Raw genomic sequence first — 20,919 nt, forward strand, 5'->3', positions numbered from 1 at the left:
CCACCAGGGAGTATAGCGACAGGAAAAGCTAACCTGTGTTGAGTTCTTACCATATGCCAGGGACTGTTCCAAGTACTTTATTTAATCCTCGCACCAAATCTTAGATATGGATCCCATTATTATTTCCATACTACTGAAAGGAAAACAGACCCACAGAGAAGTAACTTGCCCTGGGTCACACAGCTGGGAAATGGCCAGCTGGGGTTCCGACACAGGCAGACCAAACTCCAAGGCCACACTCGGAACTACTCAGCCATCCTCCCATCATTTCTGGATTCGTGTGGGCACTAACTTCATAACACAGTGAGAAAAGGTGCTTTGTAAAGAAGCTGAGTGCTGTGCGATGGCCAGGCACTGTAAAAACCACAGCTCGCCTCCACAGTGTGTGCCGTCCTGCACATTTGTATTGTCTACCCACTGAAGTAGGCGGTACCCTGCTGGTTTTAGAGAAGAGGTGATGGCCTGAGGGAAGGTTTTTGCCCAGAGAGATGCAAACTCAAACCTGTCTGAAGATGCTAAGGTCTGTCCCCTCCCTCTGCCCCCTGCCCCAGGGGTCTGTGGCCTCACCTTGCCAGCAGGGACACTCCTCGGTGGTGGTTCTCCGCCTGCCCTATGAGCTCCCAGCCACCCTGGTCATCCAGAAATGTGGCCTCATATGAGCATCCCATCTTCAGCAGTAGGGTCTTCACCACTTTGACCACCCAGCTGCCAAGACAAGGGGGCTGAGACCTCATGTCACCCCATCCGCAGGCTGGGCTTCCCTCCACCCAGGTCCCTCCCACGTCAGCTCCCATCTGGCCAGATGCTTCTCTCTGCCATGTTGTTCATTAGCTAGTGGTGTTTGGTGTAACCACAAAGAGTGGCTTTTTTATAAAGAGTTGTTAGCTTTGAGAAAAAGAGAGAGAACAGAAGCAAAACGTCCCTCCCTTTGAGCTGGTGCCCACCCTCCTTTTTCCCCTGGGTCTCTCGACAGGAAGGAGGCTGGGTCGGGGCCTCCCAGCCTCCCAGGTCCTGTCTCACTCTTGCCCTCCACCCCCATTAATCCCATGGCTGGGTGGTGCTTTGTGGGACAGTCCTTTTGCTCATTTGGACACAGTCTACTATCCAATCTTGGGTCCTTCATTCACTCAGGACACTGAAGTAGTGAGTCCCAAACCTGGGGAGCTTGTACAACCCAGGGACCAACCAGACTGGGATCCTGGCCTCTGAGCTTTTGCAGCCCCTGGGTGAGCTTGAGAAGCTCTGCTATGAAAAAGCAAGAGGGCATCGTCCTGGGCTGTCACCCCACCTCATGCTCAGCATAGCACTGGGTGTTCACAGGTGTACATTGTATATATATATATATATGCACTTATATATATGTGTATGTGTGTGTATAAACCTATATTAAAATAAAAATTGATAATGTGTGGAATAAAGTTTACATTTAAGCAAAGCTTTCCAGAAATCCAAGCCCTTGCTTTAAGAGTTGCAAGCCTGGCAACACTGGCCTGTGGTGGCGCAGTGGACAGAGCGTCAACCTGAAGCACTGGGGTCGCTAGTTCAAAGCCCTGGGTTTGCCCGGTCAAGGGACATACAACAAGCAATCAATAATTGAAGAACCAAAGTGAAGTGACTATAAATTGATACTTCTCACTCTCCTCCTTATTCTCTCTTCTTGCTATAAAATCAATAAATAAAACCATTTAAAAAGAGAGAGAGTTTGTGGCACAGTGATGTGGACACACCTCAGATGACCCTGAGAGGTGCTGCTTCTCATGACTCAAGACAAAGCATCAAAGTGTTTTGGAGCTCAGGTAATGTTCAGGAATCTGCTCTTAATTTTCATGATTTTGGTTTTGTAATGAATGAATATTAGTCCAGTGTGAAAATTCAAGCTTCTCCTGAGCCCCGGGCATGCAGAATCCTGCTGATTCTCTGAAACACATGCGCAGTGACAGCCCCTCAGCGGCAATGCCCTTGGAGTTTGAAGTTACGCGCACACAAGGGGACAGAGGATGGCAGGCTCCAGGTGCTGTCCACCCTCTATGACTCTCCCATCTACCCTCCTCCCTCACCCCTGAAACTCCAAACACTGGCTGAATGGCTAAGCTGAGATTTATCCATTTTGTTTGGAGAAGGAAGGTTGTATCTTCCATGACAAGCATTAGCATCTTCAGCGAAAACAGAACGAGTCACTTGTGTATGCTCTCTGCTATGACTTGACTACCCTCCACTCCCTGACTGTCTCCATCTCCAGGGGCAGTTGCTTAGGTTCTCACTAACTGGGTTGGGGACAGGATTGAGCTCAGGGCTCAGGATCTCCACAGGAAACAATCTGACAGTCACAGGTTTCAGACCACAGCTTTTACCCAGACCCCTTGTCTTCAGCTGCTCAGCCAAAGCAGAAAGATTTAGGCCAAAGCTTCTGAATCATTTGTGGTTTGTCCTCTCCCATTTTTCAACACTCCCTCTATAAGGCCCCAGAGTTTAACTAAAATGACCCTTCTCATCTCCCCTTTCCCCACCTCACTCCCAAAGATACATCTATAAAAACCCAAAGGAAGGCCCTGGCCGGTTGGCTCAGTGGTAGAGCATCGGCCTGGCCTGCAGGAGTCCTGGGTTTGATTCCCGGCCAGGGCACACAGAAGAAGCGCCCATCTGCTTCTCCACCCCTCCCCCTTTCCTTCCTCTCTGTCTCTCTCTTTCCCTCCTGCAGCCAAAGCTCCATTGGAGCAATAATGGCCCAGGCGCTGAGGATGGCTCCATGGCCTCTGCCTCAGGTGCTAGAATGGTTCTGGTTGCAACAGAGCAACAACCCAGATGGGCAGAGCATCGCCCCCTAGTGGGTGTGCCGGGTGGATCCCAGTCGGGCGCATGCGGGAGTCTGTCTGACTGCCTCCCCATTTTCAACTTCAGGAAAAAAAAAAAAAAAGACAAAGGAGGCCAGCCTGCATTGCCTTGTAAGAAGGCAGAGGTGCATCATTGGGAAGAAGCTCTGGGGAGGGAGTGTGTTTCCTTTGGCTCCCTAAACATCCACTCTGTAAGCTTCACTTTCCTGGAAGATTCCTGTCTCTTCCCAGGGACGTGGAGGGAGGTTTGTTACCCTGTCGCTGCACTAGGTCAAGGATCCAGCATGGAGCTGCTTCGAAGCCTGAGGCTGCTGCAGGGCGTGGAGGCCAGACTTGATGGGACACGCTGTCAGCCTGTGTCTGTGGTGTCCAGTACAGCAGGATTTGTCCCTCCCCCTTCAAACCCAAGTGTGACAGGGCTGGCATCCACACTCATCGCCTCCACCCACCCCTCCACACAGGAGGGTGTGACAATCTCTGTGCACTCCGCAGTCTCGTCTGAGCCCTCCCATTCCATGACTGGAGTCTGGAGCACAGAGGACCCATTCAGCTTCCACATCCCGGCGTCTTAGTTTCCTGTGGCTGCCCTAACAAATGACCACATACTTGGTGGCTTAAAACAATGGAAATTTATTCTTTCACAGTTCTGGATGCCAGAATCCAAAATCCAGTTAGCAGAGCCAAGCTCCCTCTGAATGCCTAGGGCAGAGTCCATCCTGGCCTCTTCCTGCTTCTGGTGGCTCACGGCCTTCCTTTGCTTGTGGCTGCGTCACTTTGCCTCTCTTCATGTAGCCTTCCTCTGTGTGTGTGTGTCTTTTCCTCTTCTTATAAGGACACTTGTCATTGGATTTAGGGCCCACCTGGTTAGTCCAAGATAATCTCAAAATCCTTAACTCTACCTTAAAATACTTTTTCCAAATAAAACCACAGGTTTTATTTAGGTTCCAGGCGGACATATCTTTTGGGGGACACCATTCAGCCCACTACACCGAGACCACCTCATGGCTTTTCTGGTCCTCTTCAGCATGATACTTGCCCACCTGTTTTTTCTGTCTCAAAAGCTGCGTTCTGAGAGGTGGCGTTCTGAGAGGCGGAGGTGAGGGTAGACACTGGACTCTTCTAGCTCCCTCCCTTGCACAAGTGCCAGCTGAGTGAAGCCCTCGATGTCAGGCGGTTGCACTGTCCACTCAGCAGGTGAGAACTTCTCCATGATGTGCCCCTCTTCCTCCTCCAGCACCCCCCTCCACTTCTCTCTGGTTTTGTGTTCCCTTAAGTCCACCAGCTTTCTGGGTCAGGGGTGACACCCTCATCGTGGCACCTATGAATGCCTGGGAAACGAGCATCAGTGTTTTTCTGTGACACGATCCTGTTTGATTCTTACCACATACTTGGGGTAGACATCACCTACCCAATTTCATAGGCAAGGGAACCAAGCCCCCATAAGTTTAAATTACTTCACCCAAAGTACAAACACTAAGTGATGAAACCAAGACTCAAATCCAACCCAAGCTACACCACTGCTTGCTCTCTACCCCTCAAAGTGCACCTCCGTGAGCATAACACACAATAGAAGCCACAAAAGATAAAATGAAAAAAACTGGACTACATAAATTTAAAATTTATGAATGACCAAAAAGATATAATAATAAAATAAAATAATTGCAGGTCAAGTGACAACTAGACTACAAATGACAAAGAATAATGTCCTTAAAACATAAAGAGCTTTTACAGATAATTAAGAAAAAATCTCAACAGTCCTATATAAAATTGAGCAAAAGACAAGAATAGGTGGCTTGCAGAAAAGAGAACACAAATAGCATTTCAACCTCAACCTCACTCATGATAAAAAAAAAAAAGCAAACTAAAGTTACAGCAAAATACTATTGTCTGTCAGTTTTTAGATCAGCAAAGAAAATGTTTTATACTACCTTGTGCTAGCAAAGTGTGAGGAAAAATAGACACTCATGCACTATTGGTGGCAGTGCCTTCTGTGGGAGGCAATTTGGCAAATTCGGAGCTTTAGGGTATATTCCAACTCCGCTGTCATCATTTCACTGGTCAAGAACCCTTTCTACCATGTTACTGTTCCACCTTAATATTTAGAGGCAGAAACTCTTTGATGCAGCCATTCTACTGCCAGGAATTCCTCCTATAGATACAATTGCAAGTGTGCAGACAGACATATGAACAAGCAAACTCACTGAAGCATTGTTTGTAACAGCAAAGGTCTGCAAAGTGCCTCCATCAAGAGGACCCTGTAAGTAAATGATGGTACATTTGAAGTTTTTTACATAGGAATATTATGTGGCTGTTAAAAACGAGCCGCTCCACATGTAATGATCTCCAAGATACAGTATATGCTAAAAGCAAAAGTGTGTAATTGTGTAAGGTTCACACTTTTAGTGCTGTAAAAATAGAGAAATAAACGTGTGCTTATCTCTGCACACACCACCTCTGGAGGGGTGTAGAAGAACTCCGTCCTTCTGGAGAAGGTAACTGTACAAAGAGGAGGGAAGGAAACTCACTTTTAATGTCTTTTGAGATTTTTACCATGTGCATATATTACCTATCTCAATTAATAATTTTAAGTTGGATGGTCGGGCCTTGGATTCAAACTTAAAACAAATCATATCTCTGGGAAGAGGAGAAAAATGACATGGTGAGCCCATAGGGAGGGCTGATTCTCTCCTGTAGCCCAACGCCAGGCAGAGTCTGACACACAGCAAGCGCTCACGAATATTAGCTGGACAAATTATTGGCTCTCATAAAAATGTGCTTCTGTTTTCTCTTCTAATCCCACAGCTAATGTCTCTTGATTGATTTGCCCTAAAATTGTTTAGAAGGGCCCTTACTGCTGCATGGCCCTCCCCAAGCCCGGGACAGCATACTGGACAGGTACGACGACAGAGGGCTGTACATCCTTCTTGGCATCCTTGTGGGAAGCCACGTGCCCAGGCAGTTTGAGGTCGATGTGGTAATGAACCTGAATGAGCAGGGCCAGGAGCAGCTGCGGGTAGATGCGCCGCACGCGGCCCAAGCAGCTGTTGACAGAGAGGAGCTCACACAGGCCGCTGGCTGCCTGGGGGCAGAGGGGAGGCTGGTGGGAAGTCCTGGTCCCTTGTCTGAGCATCCCTGGCAGGGGATGGACTGCCCTCCTCTCTAGGAGGTCAGACCTAGATCTTTGCTCTACTCTGGCGCAGCCTGGGAAAGCCCCCACCCCACCCCCCACACCCAGCCACATCCCACGCTGGCTCCTGCCTCTCTGGGTGCGCCTTGCACCAGAGCAGTAACAAAAGCCTGCCTCCTTGACATTGACATGGAAGATCATGCTGGAGGGACCCCATCCCGTCTGTCTCTCGTAAGGTAGAGCCTTGATCCCACTGTGCCAGTGAGGAGACAAGCTCAGGAGGGTGAAGGGACTTGCCCAAGGTCACCTAGACCCGTAGGGGGAGAAGTGGCTCTTGAACCCAGGATTCAGATACGGCTGTAGCACGCCCTGCTTCTTCCTCTTTTGTAACACAGGCACGCAGACCACGAGAGGGCACCAGCTGACTCTTTACTTTGGGCCATTAAACTAGGCTACCCACACTGCTTCCCCATGTGGCCTGCAGCCAAAAGGAACAAACCCCAGACTTGAGCAGAAGCCAGGGAGGACCAGTCCTGGACTCTTACTCCACACCCACCTGCCTCACACCCTTGCCCTACACCCGCCCTCCCAAATCCCGGGAACTTGGCTTTGTTAGTGTTTGGCCCACCAGATTCCCAAGGATCCATTTTGCACTCACCCCTCAACTTCTCCACCTACCAGTCCACTCTGGTCCCGGCCTGGGCCCAGCCCTCACACCCAGCCCATCAAGCCCCTCTCTAACTGCAGGACAGTGTGGGGGCAGGGATGGAGCAGGGATGGGCTGGCGTCACAAGACCAGACGGTTCATTCTGGCTCCACCACTTCCTGTTCCTCTTTGGGCCTCAGGTTTATCCTCCATAAAGTGAGGTTACTGGTCCTCTTCCAGCCAGCCCCACAGGCGTGGAAGGGCTCGAATGATGGAGAGGGGAGAATGTTTTCTAAAGAAATGGTTGAAATCTGTGCCCACCAGGACCCCACGCAGCTGGCCCCTTTCATTGTAAAGTGAAAGGACCACAGCTTGTTCCCCTGGAAATGAATGACATAGCGTGGGCTGGACAAGAATAAGAAATGGCACTTGTTTGTAACTCACAGCTTAGGAAACCCTTTCACATACACTGTCTCACTCTTCTCAACAGTCAGACAGGCAGGAGTTTTACTACCCATTTTACAGATCTAAATATGAAGGCTAAAGAAGGGGAAGTGACTGACCACGGTTATACAGAGAGGCAGTGGCAGAGCTAAGACAAGCCCCTGGGACTCAGAGCCTTCACGCTTTTCAGCAGCCCAGAACTAGTGACTGTATTCAAAGAAAACAGTCTGTGGTATAGAAAAAAGTCTCTTGTGATGTGCCCTTGAGCTCTGCTCATGGCTTAATCTTGCTCAAATGGTCATCAATACAAGAAAAAAAATTAGTCCAGGCTGTGTCTATGCTTGAACTATGTTTGTTGAACAAGAAGCATGAATGAGTAACTGGAAAATACACTAACACCTGCTGATTGAAAAAGGAGTGGATAAATGTCCAAATTAGAGAAGGCATGGGTGCTGCTGCCTTACTCATAGAACTTAGGGCTGGCAGACAGAGGCAGAGAGATCTGGTAGTAAAGCACAGGATTTGGAGGTAGGAGATCTGAGTTTGAGTCCTGGCTGTGTGACCTTGGACAAGACATAGACTGTTACTGAGCAAGAGTATCTTCCTCTGTAAAAGATAATACCCCCCTCTTCCATTCCCCATACCTTTATTTGCTTCCCGCCATCAGAATGTTTTGCTCTCTGCTGAATCACCAGAACTTATGAATGTGCCTGGCACATAGTAAGTGTTCAATAAATATTTTTTGAATATATCTGTTCAAATTTTTTTAATATCTACTATGTGCCAGGTGTATGTTAGACAATGGAAATATCGTGGTGAGCAAAATGAGCTCAGGCACTGTTTTCATGCACCTCACAGATTAATCAAATGATCCCCCCCAACTATCATCAAATCACAACTCGGATAAATTCTCCCAAGATAAAGAATGTGAAGCAAAGTATAGTATGCACAGATTTTATCTCGTCAGGGAGACCAGGGAGGACTTCCCTGAGGAGGTAATGCTTGAGTTGAGAGCTGAGGGGTGAATAGAAGTTAACTTGCTGGAGAGTTGTCTAGATAGAGGGAACAACGTGATGTGCAAAGGCCCTGTGACAGAAGTTGCAATGCACAATCATTCTAACAAAGACCAGTGAGGCTAGAGCTGAGCAAGCAAAAGTTCATGGAGTGTGGTGAGGCCAGAGAGGGGTGCAAGGTCTCGCAGCACAGGTAGAAGCACGGTGTTATTCTCAAGGGCAAAGGGAAGTGAGGGGGTTGAGAAGAGCAGGTGTGCATTTCTCAGAGGTTTTTTTGGCTGCAGTGCAGATTGGAGGGGTAGGCATGGAAGCAGGGTGATGAGCAAGGGTATTATCCAACTGGCTTAGCCCGGGTGGTGGTGACAGAGGCAGAGAGAAATCGTCTGTCTAGCCAGCTCTCTTCCCACAGTCAGAACCCTTTCCCTCTGTGTCCCCAGGGCTGAGCTCTGAGCCTGACAGCAAGAAGCACTTACACATTTTGTGTCACCTAAGTGAAGGAATGAGTTGCGACAGACACTATTCTTTCCACATATAGATGCAGAGACTGAGCCTCAAAGAGGTGAAGGGACTTGCTCAGATCACAAAAAAAAGTAACATAGCAAAGCCAGTTCTCCCACTGAGGTCTAAGAGCTCCAGGTCATTTTGTTTTCACTACCGGAGGCTGCTGACATCAGTGGATCACAAGAGCCAAGACAGAGACTTGCCCAAGGCCACACAACTAGCTGCTAGCAGAGCAGAGCAGTAGAAGCTGGGCGCCTTGAGCCCAGCGGGAGGGGGAGGGGAAAGGGGCAGGTGGACGGTCTCACCGCTAGGGGCACAATGGAGGCCCTGCCCTTCTTGGTGACGGGCCTCTCCTTCAGGCTGGTCAAAATCAGGTCCAGGAGGTCTCGGACGTCACAGCTGGGCTTGCGCAGTATCAGCTGCCTCCACATCTCTGCTCCATTGCTGGGAGGTCAAAGGTGAGATCATTAGTGGGGACAGGGGGTGGGAGGGGTCCACCCTGCCCCCAGTGGTGTCCATGGGCATGCCAGCAAATTTCTGGAATGGTTCAGAAAACACTCCCTATGAGGCAGGGCAAACACGACAGAAAACCCCTATTTTCCAGGTATTCTGCCGGTGCTTTGCATACAATTTGCTACTTCAGTAAATACTGAGCACTAAGCAAATCTCTGAGGACACAGATGTAAACAAGATATTTAAAACATTCAAGTTCATTGAGTTCTCACAATAACGCTCAAGGCGGGTTGTTATTCCCATTTTACAGATGCAGAGTTGAGGCTCAGAGACATGAAATCACCAATCCAAGACTACAGAGCTAATGAGTGAAGTGACCAGGTCTGATGTCTCCAAAGCCTGGGCTCCTGTGCCAAGGAGCCCTTTGGGGCCTGGATTCTGCATTTGTCATATAATATCAAGGAGCTCGCTCCTGACCAGGCCAGGGACTACATCCATGCCAGGCGGCACCAGCCTGTGGGCACTCCTGCCTTGGGGAGTTAAAAGCGCTGGCAGGCCAGTGCACTACAGGGTTAATCCAACCCTTTCCCCCTTCTACATGAACATTAACTCTCCAGCTATGTTCCCCTGGAAACCTGATAAAGATAGTATGTCAACTATGTTGCTAGGCAACATTGCTTATGGTAAAAATGACCCAATTGGTAAATGGCATCTGGGCTGAGAGAACTATAAATCAACTATAAGAACTGATTGGTACACTGTAGCTTTGAACTTCCTAGGGTGCAGGAACCCTTGTGACTGGGTGTATCTTTGTGGGGACCTCAGAAGCAAAGTCTACAGTTATTTGTTGTAAGAAATACTAGTTCCTGTGAGGCCTGATTGAACAGGGCAGGCCCTGCACCTTTCCCCTGAGAGGCCCAGGAGACCAACATTTAGACACAGGGCCAAGGCTACGGTAAGAACAGTGAAGCATTTTACGGCACAAAATTTAAGGAATCCCTCCTCTCAGGCTCATGTAAGTGCAGGCATGGCACCCAAGAGTGAGGGCCTCCTTAAATTTTGTTCCAGCTCTGTCTGGCTGGCTTCATGTTCCAGCTCTTCCTGTGAGGAGGAGCCCCTGACACTGCCCTGTCCTGTGTACTGCGTGATGCTGATGTCAGGAGTCTACCGGCAGCCTTGTGAGTCTGAATGCTTAGTGACTCCAAGAAAACCCTCTAGTGGGCAGTGCAGTCAGAATGGTTAGAAGATTCTTGCAGGTGGGAGCACAGAGATGTGTCACCTCAGCCCTCACCGCTCATGTCCTTGGCTTCTATGAATGATGCCAAGTCTCTTTATGAGAAGCATACCCCATTTGCATAGCTCTGCACAATTCTGTTACATTCACTCTCAACCAACCATCTTAAGATGTGGACCACACACTTTCTGCCTTGTTTTAGTCATTCAAAGGTGTGGGAGCAATTGCTGGACTGGGAGGCTGGAGCAGTCAAATGGTCTCTCCCACCCATGAGCTCACCATCTGGCCACAGTCCCCTCTGCCCATCAGAACACCTGCTCCCTGAAGGCTGAGAGCAGGGTGCCTCCTGCACAGGTCAGGACTAGGCAGGAACTCCGCACAGCTGGCTGTACTGCTTGTCACAGCCACCCACCGGGAGCGGGAATGCAGGGATTATTTCCTCCTTTTGCCGGTGGGAGAAAACTGAAGCCTAAAGAAGACAAGCAGGCTACCCAAGGCCACACAGCAGCTGGAGGCCAAGTCAGGACTGTCACTTAGGCCCCTTTCTTATGGCATCTTTAAAGAGTTCTGGGCTTGCCTAACCAGGTGGTGGCACAGTGGATAGAGCGTCGAACTGGGACACGGAGGACCCGGGTTCGAGACCCCAAGGTCGCCAGCTTGAGCGCGGGCTCATTGGGTTTGAGCAAGGCTCACCAGCTTGAGCCCAAGGTTGCTGGCTCGAGCAAGGGGTCACTCGGTCTGCTGTAGCCCCCCCGGTCAAGGCACATATGAGAAATCAATCAACAGACAGCTAAGGAACCCCAACGAAGAATGGACGCTTCTCATCTCTCTCCCTTCCTGTCTGCCTGTCCCTCTCTCTGATTCTCTCTGTCTCTGCCACAAAAGAAAAAAAAAAAAAAAGAGCTCTGGACTTGGAGTCGATCAAATCTGATTTAGGTCCTCATTCTGTTGCTGGCTCAGTGGAAGCCTAGAGTAAGAAACTTCCCCTGAGCCTCAGCTTCCTCATCTGTATGGGATTATTGTACTACTAATGCTGACCAAAGACAGCTAGTAGTGCTTGGGAAGTGCTTAACGGTTGCCATCAGCACCACAGAGCACGGAAGAGGGGCCCTCTGGGTGAGCAAGGGGCTCCTCTGGGGAGGAGGAGAGTTTCAAACCAGGGTGGGGACTGTTTCAACCCTCTGAGATGTAGTGGCTGACAACACCCCTCATTTGGTACCTGTCCAGTGGGAGAGGGCACATGAGCAGGGCCACGACGACCTCAGGCGTGAAGGAGCTGGCCAGGAGAGAGACGGGCAGCAGGGCCACCTCGCGGGCCCGCGGCTCCTGGATGTGGCTCAGCTGCACGTAGACAGCCTGCATGATTTCTGGAATCTGGAGTATAGCAAGCAGCTGTGAGCAGGCAGAAGGCCAATAGAGAAGCCAAGGGAGACATGGGGGCAAGGAGACGGGAGGAGGAGAAGAGTGACAGGATAGAATGACAGGGGAGAGAGGGGCACACGAGAGAGAAATGGGGGGGGGGGGCACAGTGCCTGCTCCTTCCCTGAGAGTGAGCCATTTTGTCTTCACTGCCCACCTCTACCCCACACCAGATGGATGAGTTCTTTCTCACCTGCAAGTTGGGAGCACCTAAACTCAGTCACTACCACCCCTGCCCTGCCTGATGGATGAGCAGGCCCTGTGGGGTCTCCCAGCCCAGCACTGCTCCCAGGGGCCTTACCACCTCCAGTGCCCTGTGATGGTACCACTCCAGCACGGAGCAGAGTGTGACCTCCGAGGCCAGCTGCATCATCTCTCCCAAGTCTTTCCCCAGAGCCTCTGAGCCACCTTTCAGCCTTTCTAGGGCTGCTAGCAACAGGTCCTTTACCTGCCGGGGCCCCAGGAAGTCTCCAAATTCCTGAAACAAAGACACAGATACGCTAGCACACATAGACCCTGAGCGAGCCGTACAATGATGCATAAACACAACCAGACACAGACAGAGGTCAGTGGAGGGGAGGGGGCAGGAACTCTGGGGAGAAGCTGCAAAACATGGTGTGACATGGCCCCGAAGCTGGGTGACATGGCCCACACACCATGGCACGGACCAGAAGGGTTTGGGGCACTCAGGATGGCCCACGTGGTAGGGGAAGGCTTTCTGTAAAGAGGACTTGAGCCTGAAAGGTGGGAGGGGAGGGCGTTGGGCAGGCTGGCGTTGTCCTTCTCCCCTGTCCCCAGCAAGGCAAAGGGCCAATAGGAAGCAAGCAGTCACCGCAATCACACGCAGAATGTTCTGGCATGGGCTGACAGGGTTGTAGGGCCCCAGGAAGCGCTTGTTGCTTTCATACAGTTCCTCCTTGTTGGTCTCTTTCTTATCTCTGGTTCCTGCAAGAAGAGAACCTTCTCAGTGAGGCCCAACCACCCTTTTACATAGATGTGTGTAAAGTACATCAAATCACAGGTAACCAGTTTAAAAATGTTTCAAATGCTAAACCTGTCCATGTAACTGGCACTTAGATCAAGAAAAAGAACATGATCAGTGCCTGACCAGGCAGTGGCACAGCCAGGCAGTTGCACAAGTGGATAGAACATCAGCCTGGGATGCTGAGGATGCAGGTTCAAAACCCCGAGGTCGCTGGCTTGAGTGCGGGCTCACCAGCTTGAGCTCAAGGTTGCCAGCTTGAGTATGGGATCACAGACATGACCCCATGGTTACTGACTTGAGTCCAAAGGTTGCTGGCTTGAAGCCGAAGGTCGCTGGCTTGATCAAGGGACCACTAGCTCAGCTGAAGCCTCCCCCCACCCCGTCAAGGCACATATGAAAAAGCAACCAATTAACAACTAAAGTACCACAACTACAAATTGATGCTTCTAATCTCTCTCCCTTCCTCTCTGTCTGTCCCTTTCTGTCTCTCTCTCACTTTTAAACAAGAAAAAAGTGTCCTGGCCAGTTGGCTCAGCGGTAGAGCGTCAGCCTGGTGCGTGGAAGTCCTAGGTTCAATTCCCAGCCAGGGCACATAGAAGCACCCATCTGCTTCTCCACCCTTCCCTCTCTCCTTCCTCTCTGTCTCTCTCCCCCCCCCCCCCACCACAGCCAAGGCTCCATTGGAGCAAAGTTGGCCTGGGCGCTGAAGATGGCTCCATAGCCTCTGCCTCAGGCACTAGAATGGCTCCAGCCACAAGGGAGCGATGCCCGAGAAGGGCAGAGCATCGCCCCCTGGTGGGCATGCCGGGTGGATCCCGGTCGGGCACATGTGGTGTCTGTCTGACTGCCTCCCCACTTCTAACTTTGGAAAAATACAAAAATAAAATAAAAATAAATTTTAAAAAAGAATATGATCAGCCCCCCAGAAGCCCCTCTTGTGCCCCCTTTCAGGCCACTCTCTCCTTTGCCCACCCAGGGTAACCACTATTCTGACTTCTCAACCCACAGATTAGATGATAGGTAGATATCCTTGCTGTTGGACTTCTATACATGGACTCATATATTATGTTATCCTTGATGTCCAGCTCTCACTCAACATCATGTGGGTAAGATCTATTGATGGTGTTGCGAGTGGCATTGCTTCCAGTGCTGCATAATTTTTCATGGTATGAATTTACTACAACTTATGTATCTGTTCTACTTCTGATAGACATCTGGGTGTTTCCAGCTATTATTCATAGTGCTGCTATAAACATCCTAGTATGTATGTCGAGCGCATGCCTTTGGTGAACATATGTATACACATTTGTTAGGTGGATAGGTAGGACAGAAATTGCTATGTCCCAAGGTTGGCATAGGTTCAGTTTCAGGGGATACTGACAAATAGTTTTCCACAGTGGGGACCAATTATGCTCCTACCAACAGTGTATGAGGTTACAGTGGCTTCACACCTCACCAGTGTGTGGCATTGTCTCTCTGTTTCATTTTTGCCATCCTGGTGGGTATGTGGCAATACCTCTCTTAATTGGCAATCCCCCTACCCCTAGCATTCCTAGTCCCTCTTTTCTGCTTTTTTTTTTTTGAGGACTTATCATCATCTGACTTACCATACACATTACTTTTAAATTTTGTTGTCTCCTGACAATAAGAAGGTAAATGCAACAGGGAGGATTATTTAATTTGTATTTATTTCTTCACTACTGTGTTCCAGTGCCTTCAATAGTATCTGGCATATATTGGTTCTTTATTTTTTATTGAATGAAACACATTTTGATGCATTTCCTGAGCCCTTACTGTGGCTTGGCCTGGGTCCTACCTAGATCCCCCAGCATAGGAGAGACATAGGTATTAAAAAGGTCCATCAAGGTGGACTGACCATGTGGATCAAATGTGTGGGTTGTTTGTAAAGGAATCAGGCAAACACAGGTTCATATCCTAGCTTTGCTGCTTCCTATAGCCACCGGCCCCGGATAAACCACTTTGCTAGAGAATCTAAGGGTGAGTTTGGCTTACAGTTGCCAGATAAAATACAGGACACCCAGTTTAATGTGAATTTCAGGTAAACAAATTATTTTTAGTAAAAGTATGTCACACATGTACCCACAATTATTTATTGTTTGTTTGAAATTCACATTTAACTGGGTGTCATACCTTTATTTGCTAAACCTAGCAATGCTAATTTAGTCTATGCTCTTCCTGACTCTAAGACTGACGATTAACATGACTTCCACCACTTTCACTCATCACTCCGGAGGTCTGAGTGGTTCCTGGGCAGCAAGGCAAATCGTTCAGGGGCCAGATCTTTGTCCCAAGTGTTAGAGGTCAAGAAAAGAAGAAATAGTAGACAGATCCCAGAAAGCTGAAACTAGTAAAATCATTCTTGTAGGCATGGAGAAAAGGATATTACTTGACAAGTGTCTATAATGTGTGGTACTAAGCTGGTCTCTTTACATATATAATCTCATTTAATCTTTCAGAAAGCCTACTAATGAACCTGACCTATGGTGGCGCAGTGGATAAAGCATCAACCTGGAATGCTGAGCTCGCTGGTTTGAAACCCTGGGCTTGCCCGGTCAAGGTACATATGGGAATTGATGCTTCCTGTTCCTCCCCTTTTCTCTCTCTTTCTCTCCTCTTTAAAATGAATAAATAAAATCTTTAAAAAGTAAAAATTTAAAGCATTTTCTAAAAAGCTTCCAAGTTATCTCCTATTGTATCTTTTTCACGGATGAGGAAATCTAGGCCTGGACAAGAAGAGTACTTGCCTGAGGTCACACAGCTGGGAAGGGAGGTCTCTCACCTAGATCACTCTGCCTCCAGAGCCAGGGAGGTTTAAACAACATACCTACATCTCTTGTTTGGGGGCAGTGTTGGGACTATGGGAAAAAGAAGGAGGCAAGTAGTAGGTGATGTTGCGCCCCTCTAGGTGCCTGTGTCAGCCAGTACGCCGTCACTAACACCCTGAAGCTGAATCCAGGTGCTCTCCACCTACAGGTTTTAACCACTGCAAATGATGAGACAGAATCTGTTCTTTGTGCGTTCATTTATTCAATAAATGTTCCCTGAGCACCGACCATGTGCCAGGTCTATGGCTAGTCCTTGGGAATTCAGTGGTAAACAAGACACAGCTATGTCCTGCCCTTAAATGAGGTTATAGTCTAGTGGGAAAGACAGACCAGGAAAAAAGAGGTTAGGGCTTTCATGCCTGGGTATACATGGTTCCCTGGGAATGTGAAAATAAGAATCTCAAATTAAACCTGGAAGGATGAAGAAACGTTTAGATAGAAGGATTGCTTAAAATCAAAATAGGTTTGTTTGTACTGAGGTCGCTGGTTCAAAACCCTGCACTTGTCTGGTCAAGGCACATATGGGAGTTGATGCTTCCTGCTCCTTCCCCCTTTCTCCTCTCTCTCTCTCTCTCCTCTCTAAAATGAATAAATTTAAAATTTTTTTAAAAAAAAATAGAGTTTGTTTGCTGTCTATGCCCCATGGTCTTGTGGGGACTAAACCTTTGTACCTCATCAGACCCTTTGTTGGTCTCCTCCATCTCCCACCAGTACCTTCTCGCTAAAGCTCCAGCCAACTCCCTGGCTGAGCACCTGCTCAGAAGCCTTGCTTCAGAGGTGTTCCAGGCTTACGTTTTTGGAGCTCCAGGATGGTGTAGAGGATGGTGATGCCCTTCAGAGCCTCCTGGCCAATGTCCTCATCAGGATCCCCAACACAAAGGATGAGCCTCCCCAGCAGAAGTCCTGGTGCCAGGAATCCTGAAGACCTCTGTTTGTGTTGTAATCTTAGGAACTGAATCTTATAGGTTCAATAATGTTATAAAGTAAATGGTGAAAAGAGCTGGAATGTCTGTCCCTGATAGCAGAGCCCTCTGAGAATCGTAAAGGCCACCTGGGACTCTCTGGACAGAGAGGCACAGGCATCCTCAGGGCTGGGGAAATTCTCCCTAGGAGTGCCTGCCCCCCACCTCCCAGGAGCCACTCACAAAGGAAGGCAGGGTGAGAAGCATGTGGTTCAACACAGAGACATTGCTCTTCACAGCACGAGCTCGTTCATGGGCCTTTCCAGAGTTCATCCAGGGCCCCAGGGGCTGTGAGGACAAGGGAAAGACTCAGAGCTACCAGCTGGCTGCCAGTCTCTGCTGCCTGGGTGAGCAGACCAGCCCTCACTGATTAGCTTCTTGGGAGGGCATAAAGGCCACTCCCCACAGTTTTTCTCTTCTGGGAGCATACTGAGTCATGGGGTCCAGGAGCTGAGAATAGAACTGAAAGACCAGAGGGAGGATGGCCAATGAGGATAGAGGTGGAAAATGAAGAGTCATGAGGATAAAAAAGAAAGACGAGAGCAAGAATGAAGAGAGCAAAGCTACAGGGGCAGCTAAAGCAATAGTGTGAGAAAGAAGGACAGAGGCTGTAAGGACAGGGAGACAAAACACTGGCACAAGATAACATCCTAAAATCAAATCACTCCTTGTGGGTCTAGCCCTCCTCACCACCACCCTCTTACACCCCGCACCCTGGGCCAATTCTTTTTTCTCCTCTACCCTGCCTCCCTTCCCAGTCCCCACACCTCCAAAATGCTCCTCAGCCCATCGGGAGTGGGGTCCTCAACAAAGAGAGCGTTGAGCAGTGTGTGCAGGGCATCCAAGGTCTGATCATACAGTGTCTATTGGAAAGGAGGAGGACCAGGCCACTGTGGAGTCTCCGGAACAGACACTAATCCCAGGCAAACCCCCTTTGTATGAACCCAAGAAAGCTGCTTTCTGTTCCCATGAGTTACAGTTTCCTTATCAACTAGTTACTAATAATTATTCCTGCATTTCTTAACTTATAGGGGGTGGAAGTAGAGACTCAATACTTACCAAGACTCTACCATAGGCCAGGTAAGCAATAAATGAGGGGATGGGTAGGAAAATGCTCTAGAACTGTAAGATCTAGATAACTTTTTATTATTGTCTCTAGGGACGTGCTCTGATTCTTTTTTTAATTGCTACTCATAGACCTAAATAGATTTTCCAAGCTATCTCTTAAGGGAGCCATCTCTCCCCTGCCCAGGTTCCTCCTCCATCAGCCACACTACAGTCCTGGAATTATTTTATGAGGGTGCAGGCCTTACACATACCCAAGACTGAGCAGTAGTTTTGACCTACTCTGGGAAGGCCCTCTCTTCCCTGTCTTCCTTTGCCCTACGAGCTTCCCATGTCTATCTCTCAGATTGCCACTGTCCAGGTTTCTGGAGGCTGTACCTACCAGGGTAACACCACAACCACCAAGCAAGCACTGACAACTACTTCCTCCTTCCCTCTCAGTTGCAACCCATCATTGTGCAGCACTGACCTCTGCTGCCTGACCCTGGTACTACAAGAGCGCTGATCTTTGATCTTTTCACACACACAACCCCCCCAAGCAAGGATTTCCCACCTTTCCTTTGGGTCTTCTCTCATTGCACCGCCTCTGGAACCCGGAGCCCTCATGCTGCCATGTGGTCTGCCCCCATAGCTCTCTAGCCTTACTTCCTAGCTCTCTCACCTGACCCTCAGCACCCCAGCCACACTGCTTCAGTGTCATCCTCACAGTTACCACGATCTCTGTCCTCAGGCCTCTGCACAGGCTGTTCCCTTTGCCTGGCATGCTTTTTCTTCAGCCAGCCCCACTCCCTTCAGCTAGGTAGCTTTTCTTTCACCTCTCAGCCCCAGCACCAAGACCTTTGACCCCATGTAGGCCAGGTGCCCCCATTCCAGGTTCTCAACAGCACCAAGTACAGTAGTACTTCTTGCTTGCAACATTTACTGGTGTTGTAATGTTCACATTAATTGTATGATACTGTGGTAATGTCTATCTCCCTCCTACCCTGGCCCCTACTGTATCTAACCCCTGTACTTCTGGAGTAGGCCTGCAGTTCATACCTGATGAATGAAAGGATGAGTGAATGTGTCTTACCCTGAGCTGAAACTCCTCTCCCTTAACTTCCCCACTGACTAAGGGTCACCGCTACCCACTCTTCCCAGGACAACCCTGCTCATGTGAGTGAGCTCCTTGAGCTTCTGCTTCTCCAGGCCTCAGCCCAGTCCTCTTTGTGGCTGTAAAGCCAGAAGCCACGGCCAGGGCCACTATCACAGCAGCCTTCTGGCTCATGCAGGTTCGCATTGGATTCGGACAGTCGGTAAAGAAACAAAGGAGCCAAAAACTGGTGGGCCATAGTCTTTAATTCTAGCTTGCACCCGGTGGGCAAGTAAAAATACACACTGGGCTCCAAAACCCACTCACATTCAGTGCTCACAAAGCCACTGACTTATCCAAGTTTCCTAGAATCAAAGGTTTCTAGCTCACCAGCCTTATTCTCCTCAGTTCCCCGTCTCCTTCTTTCTCTGTACACAAACTACACAAACTGGCATCTCAGTCAGCACTCCGCCATCTTGGTTGCTTCTCCTGGCCTCATGGCCTCTTTCCGCTGCTCTCTGCTCTGCTCCCTCTGCTCTCTCATGCTAATCATCCCAGGAACCAAGAGAGCAAACTCTTGTTCTGCCCTCATTTTATATTGCAGCTTCACAACTTCCAATCCAATATACAAAATAGGGAAGTCTCTAATACAAAGTCACTTCTCTGAGGCATGATTGGATTGTACCACCCACATTAAAAAGGGTGGGAAAGGCTTAATCCCAAAACCAAGCCCCAGGCTACAAGGATTCTCAACACACATTAATATCACCTGGGCAACGACCTCACGTGGGCAGCACCATTTTTATTTATTTATTTATTTATTTTATTTTTAGAGAGGAGAGACAGAGAGGGAGAGAGAGGAGAGAGAGACTGAGAGAGAGAAGGGGGGAGGAGCAGGAAGCATCAACTCCCATATGTGCCTTGACCAGGCAAGCCCAGGGTTTCGAACTGGCGACCTCAGCATTTCCAGGTCGATGCTTTATCCACTGTGCAACCATAGGTCAGGCGGCAGCGCCATTTTTAACAAAGTGAGCATAATACATTTTATCTGCCCAACACCCCCCCAAAAAAATGTCTATCCCTTGTAAATGGAGTCCATGGACACTGTCCTCACCAGTATCGTCCTCATTCTTTCTTTTTTAAAACTTGATTTGAGAGAGAGAAAAAAAAACAGGAAAACATCGATTTGTTGTTCCACTTATTCATGCATGCATTGGTTGATTCTTGTATGTGCTCTGACTGGGTATTGAACCTACAACCTTGGTGTGTCAGGACAACGCTCTAACCAACTGAGCTACCCAGCCAGGGCACAGTAATTCTTTTTATTGTCAAATCTGGCTGCACTTTGCTGTCCTTTTAGGACTCTGCTCCAGGTATAACTGACCACCCTTTCTTCTAGAAGTGATCCTTCCATTCACTCCTGGGACCCCTCTGCCCTTCTTCATTCCATCCCATTCTTCTTGATTGACTCCTCTGTTTCCACTAGCCCTGATTCCCCAGAGGTCTGTATTCACTCCTTCTCTCTGTGCCTTGGATGAGAAATCATGCTCACATCCTAGTCTTTGGTCCTGAGTCTCAGACCTCTATATCTAGTGTCCTCCTGGGCAGCTCTTCAGGAATGACCCACAGCCTCAGGACTCCACAGACCTGAATCAAACTCCCTCCCAACTTGCTCCTCACCACTCAGGCTTCTTCCATCAGCCCATCATTCATTCTTCTAGACACTCTTACACACATACACACACTATAATCAGTCACCAGTGGTCCTGCTGGGTTTCTCTGTGAACCTTTGTAAGCTGGAGTCCCTGTGTCCATTACAGGTGATTCTCGGACTCATTTAAACTCTAGGGTAGCCTAAGTCAGGACAGTCGCTAACTTCCTTCCCACACCTCTATGCAAGGTGGTAACCCAACCTCTCCCCATGGACTCACTGTCCTGGGAGTGACCTGCAGTAACCCGGGCCAGCATGCCAGGCCTATCGGTTTCAATCTCAGGTAGATAGTCTATCAGCCACAATCTGGGGTGGAAGGAAAAGTTCCCTAGGCAGATCCAATCTGTCCTGTCACCAACCCTTGCCTGATCTTCTTGACTCCCTGGGGCAGGGCAAAAAGAGGGAAGGACAATCCAGCTGCCTCCTTTTACAAAAGGGGAGAACCAGGACCAGAGAAGGGAAGACACTTGTTGCAGGTCTCCAGAAAATTGAGGTCTAGATCCTCAGTTTCTCAACTCCCAGGCAAGGCAGACAGGCAGGGGGTGGGGGCTCAGGCCAACATCCTCAACTGCCTCTTAATGTGCTCAAAGGTCATACTGAGGGTGACAGG

The 20,919-nt window shown here is 49.0% G+C and overlaps 1 protein-coding gene across 1 annotated transcript in view; it reads right to left on the reverse strand.

Annotated features, from left to right (window-relative positions):
* Window positions 1-18,289, reverse strand: part of MROH7 (maestro heat like repeat family member 7) — a 32,605-nt gene extending 14,316 nt beyond the window's left edge. Inside the window, exons 1-10 of the mRNA XM_066266547.1 lie at window positions 18,188-18,289; window positions 17,229-17,324; window positions 16,645-16,749; window positions 16,292-16,427; window positions 12,501-12,613; window positions 11,970-12,146; window positions 11,469-11,623; window positions 8,868-9,006; window positions 5,720-5,910; window positions 568-705 (exon numbers count right to left, since the gene is read on the reverse strand). Coding sequence (XP_066122644.1) covers window positions 568-705; window positions 5,720-5,910; window positions 8,868-9,006; window positions 11,469-11,623; window positions 11,970-12,146; window positions 12,501-12,613; window positions 16,292-16,427; window positions 16,645-16,749; window positions 17,229-17,324; window positions 18,188-18,289 — 1,352 coding nt within the window. The remainder of the gene's footprint in view (window positions 1-567; window positions 706-5,719; window positions 5,911-8,867; window positions 9,007-11,468; window positions 11,624-11,969; window positions 12,147-12,500; window positions 12,614-16,291; window positions 16,428-16,644; window positions 16,750-17,228; window positions 17,325-18,187) is intronic.
* Between the last annotated feature and the right edge of the window lie 2,630 nt (window positions 18,290-20,919).

This window comes from Saccopteryx bilineata, chromosome 3 (assembly GCF_036850765.1).
Source record: "Saccopteryx bilineata isolate mSacBil1 chromosome 3, mSacBil1_pri_phased_curated, whole genome shotgun sequence".
In the NCBI taxonomy this organism is placed as follows: Eukaryota; Metazoa; Chordata; class Mammalia; order Chiroptera; family Emballonuridae; genus Saccopteryx; species Saccopteryx bilineata.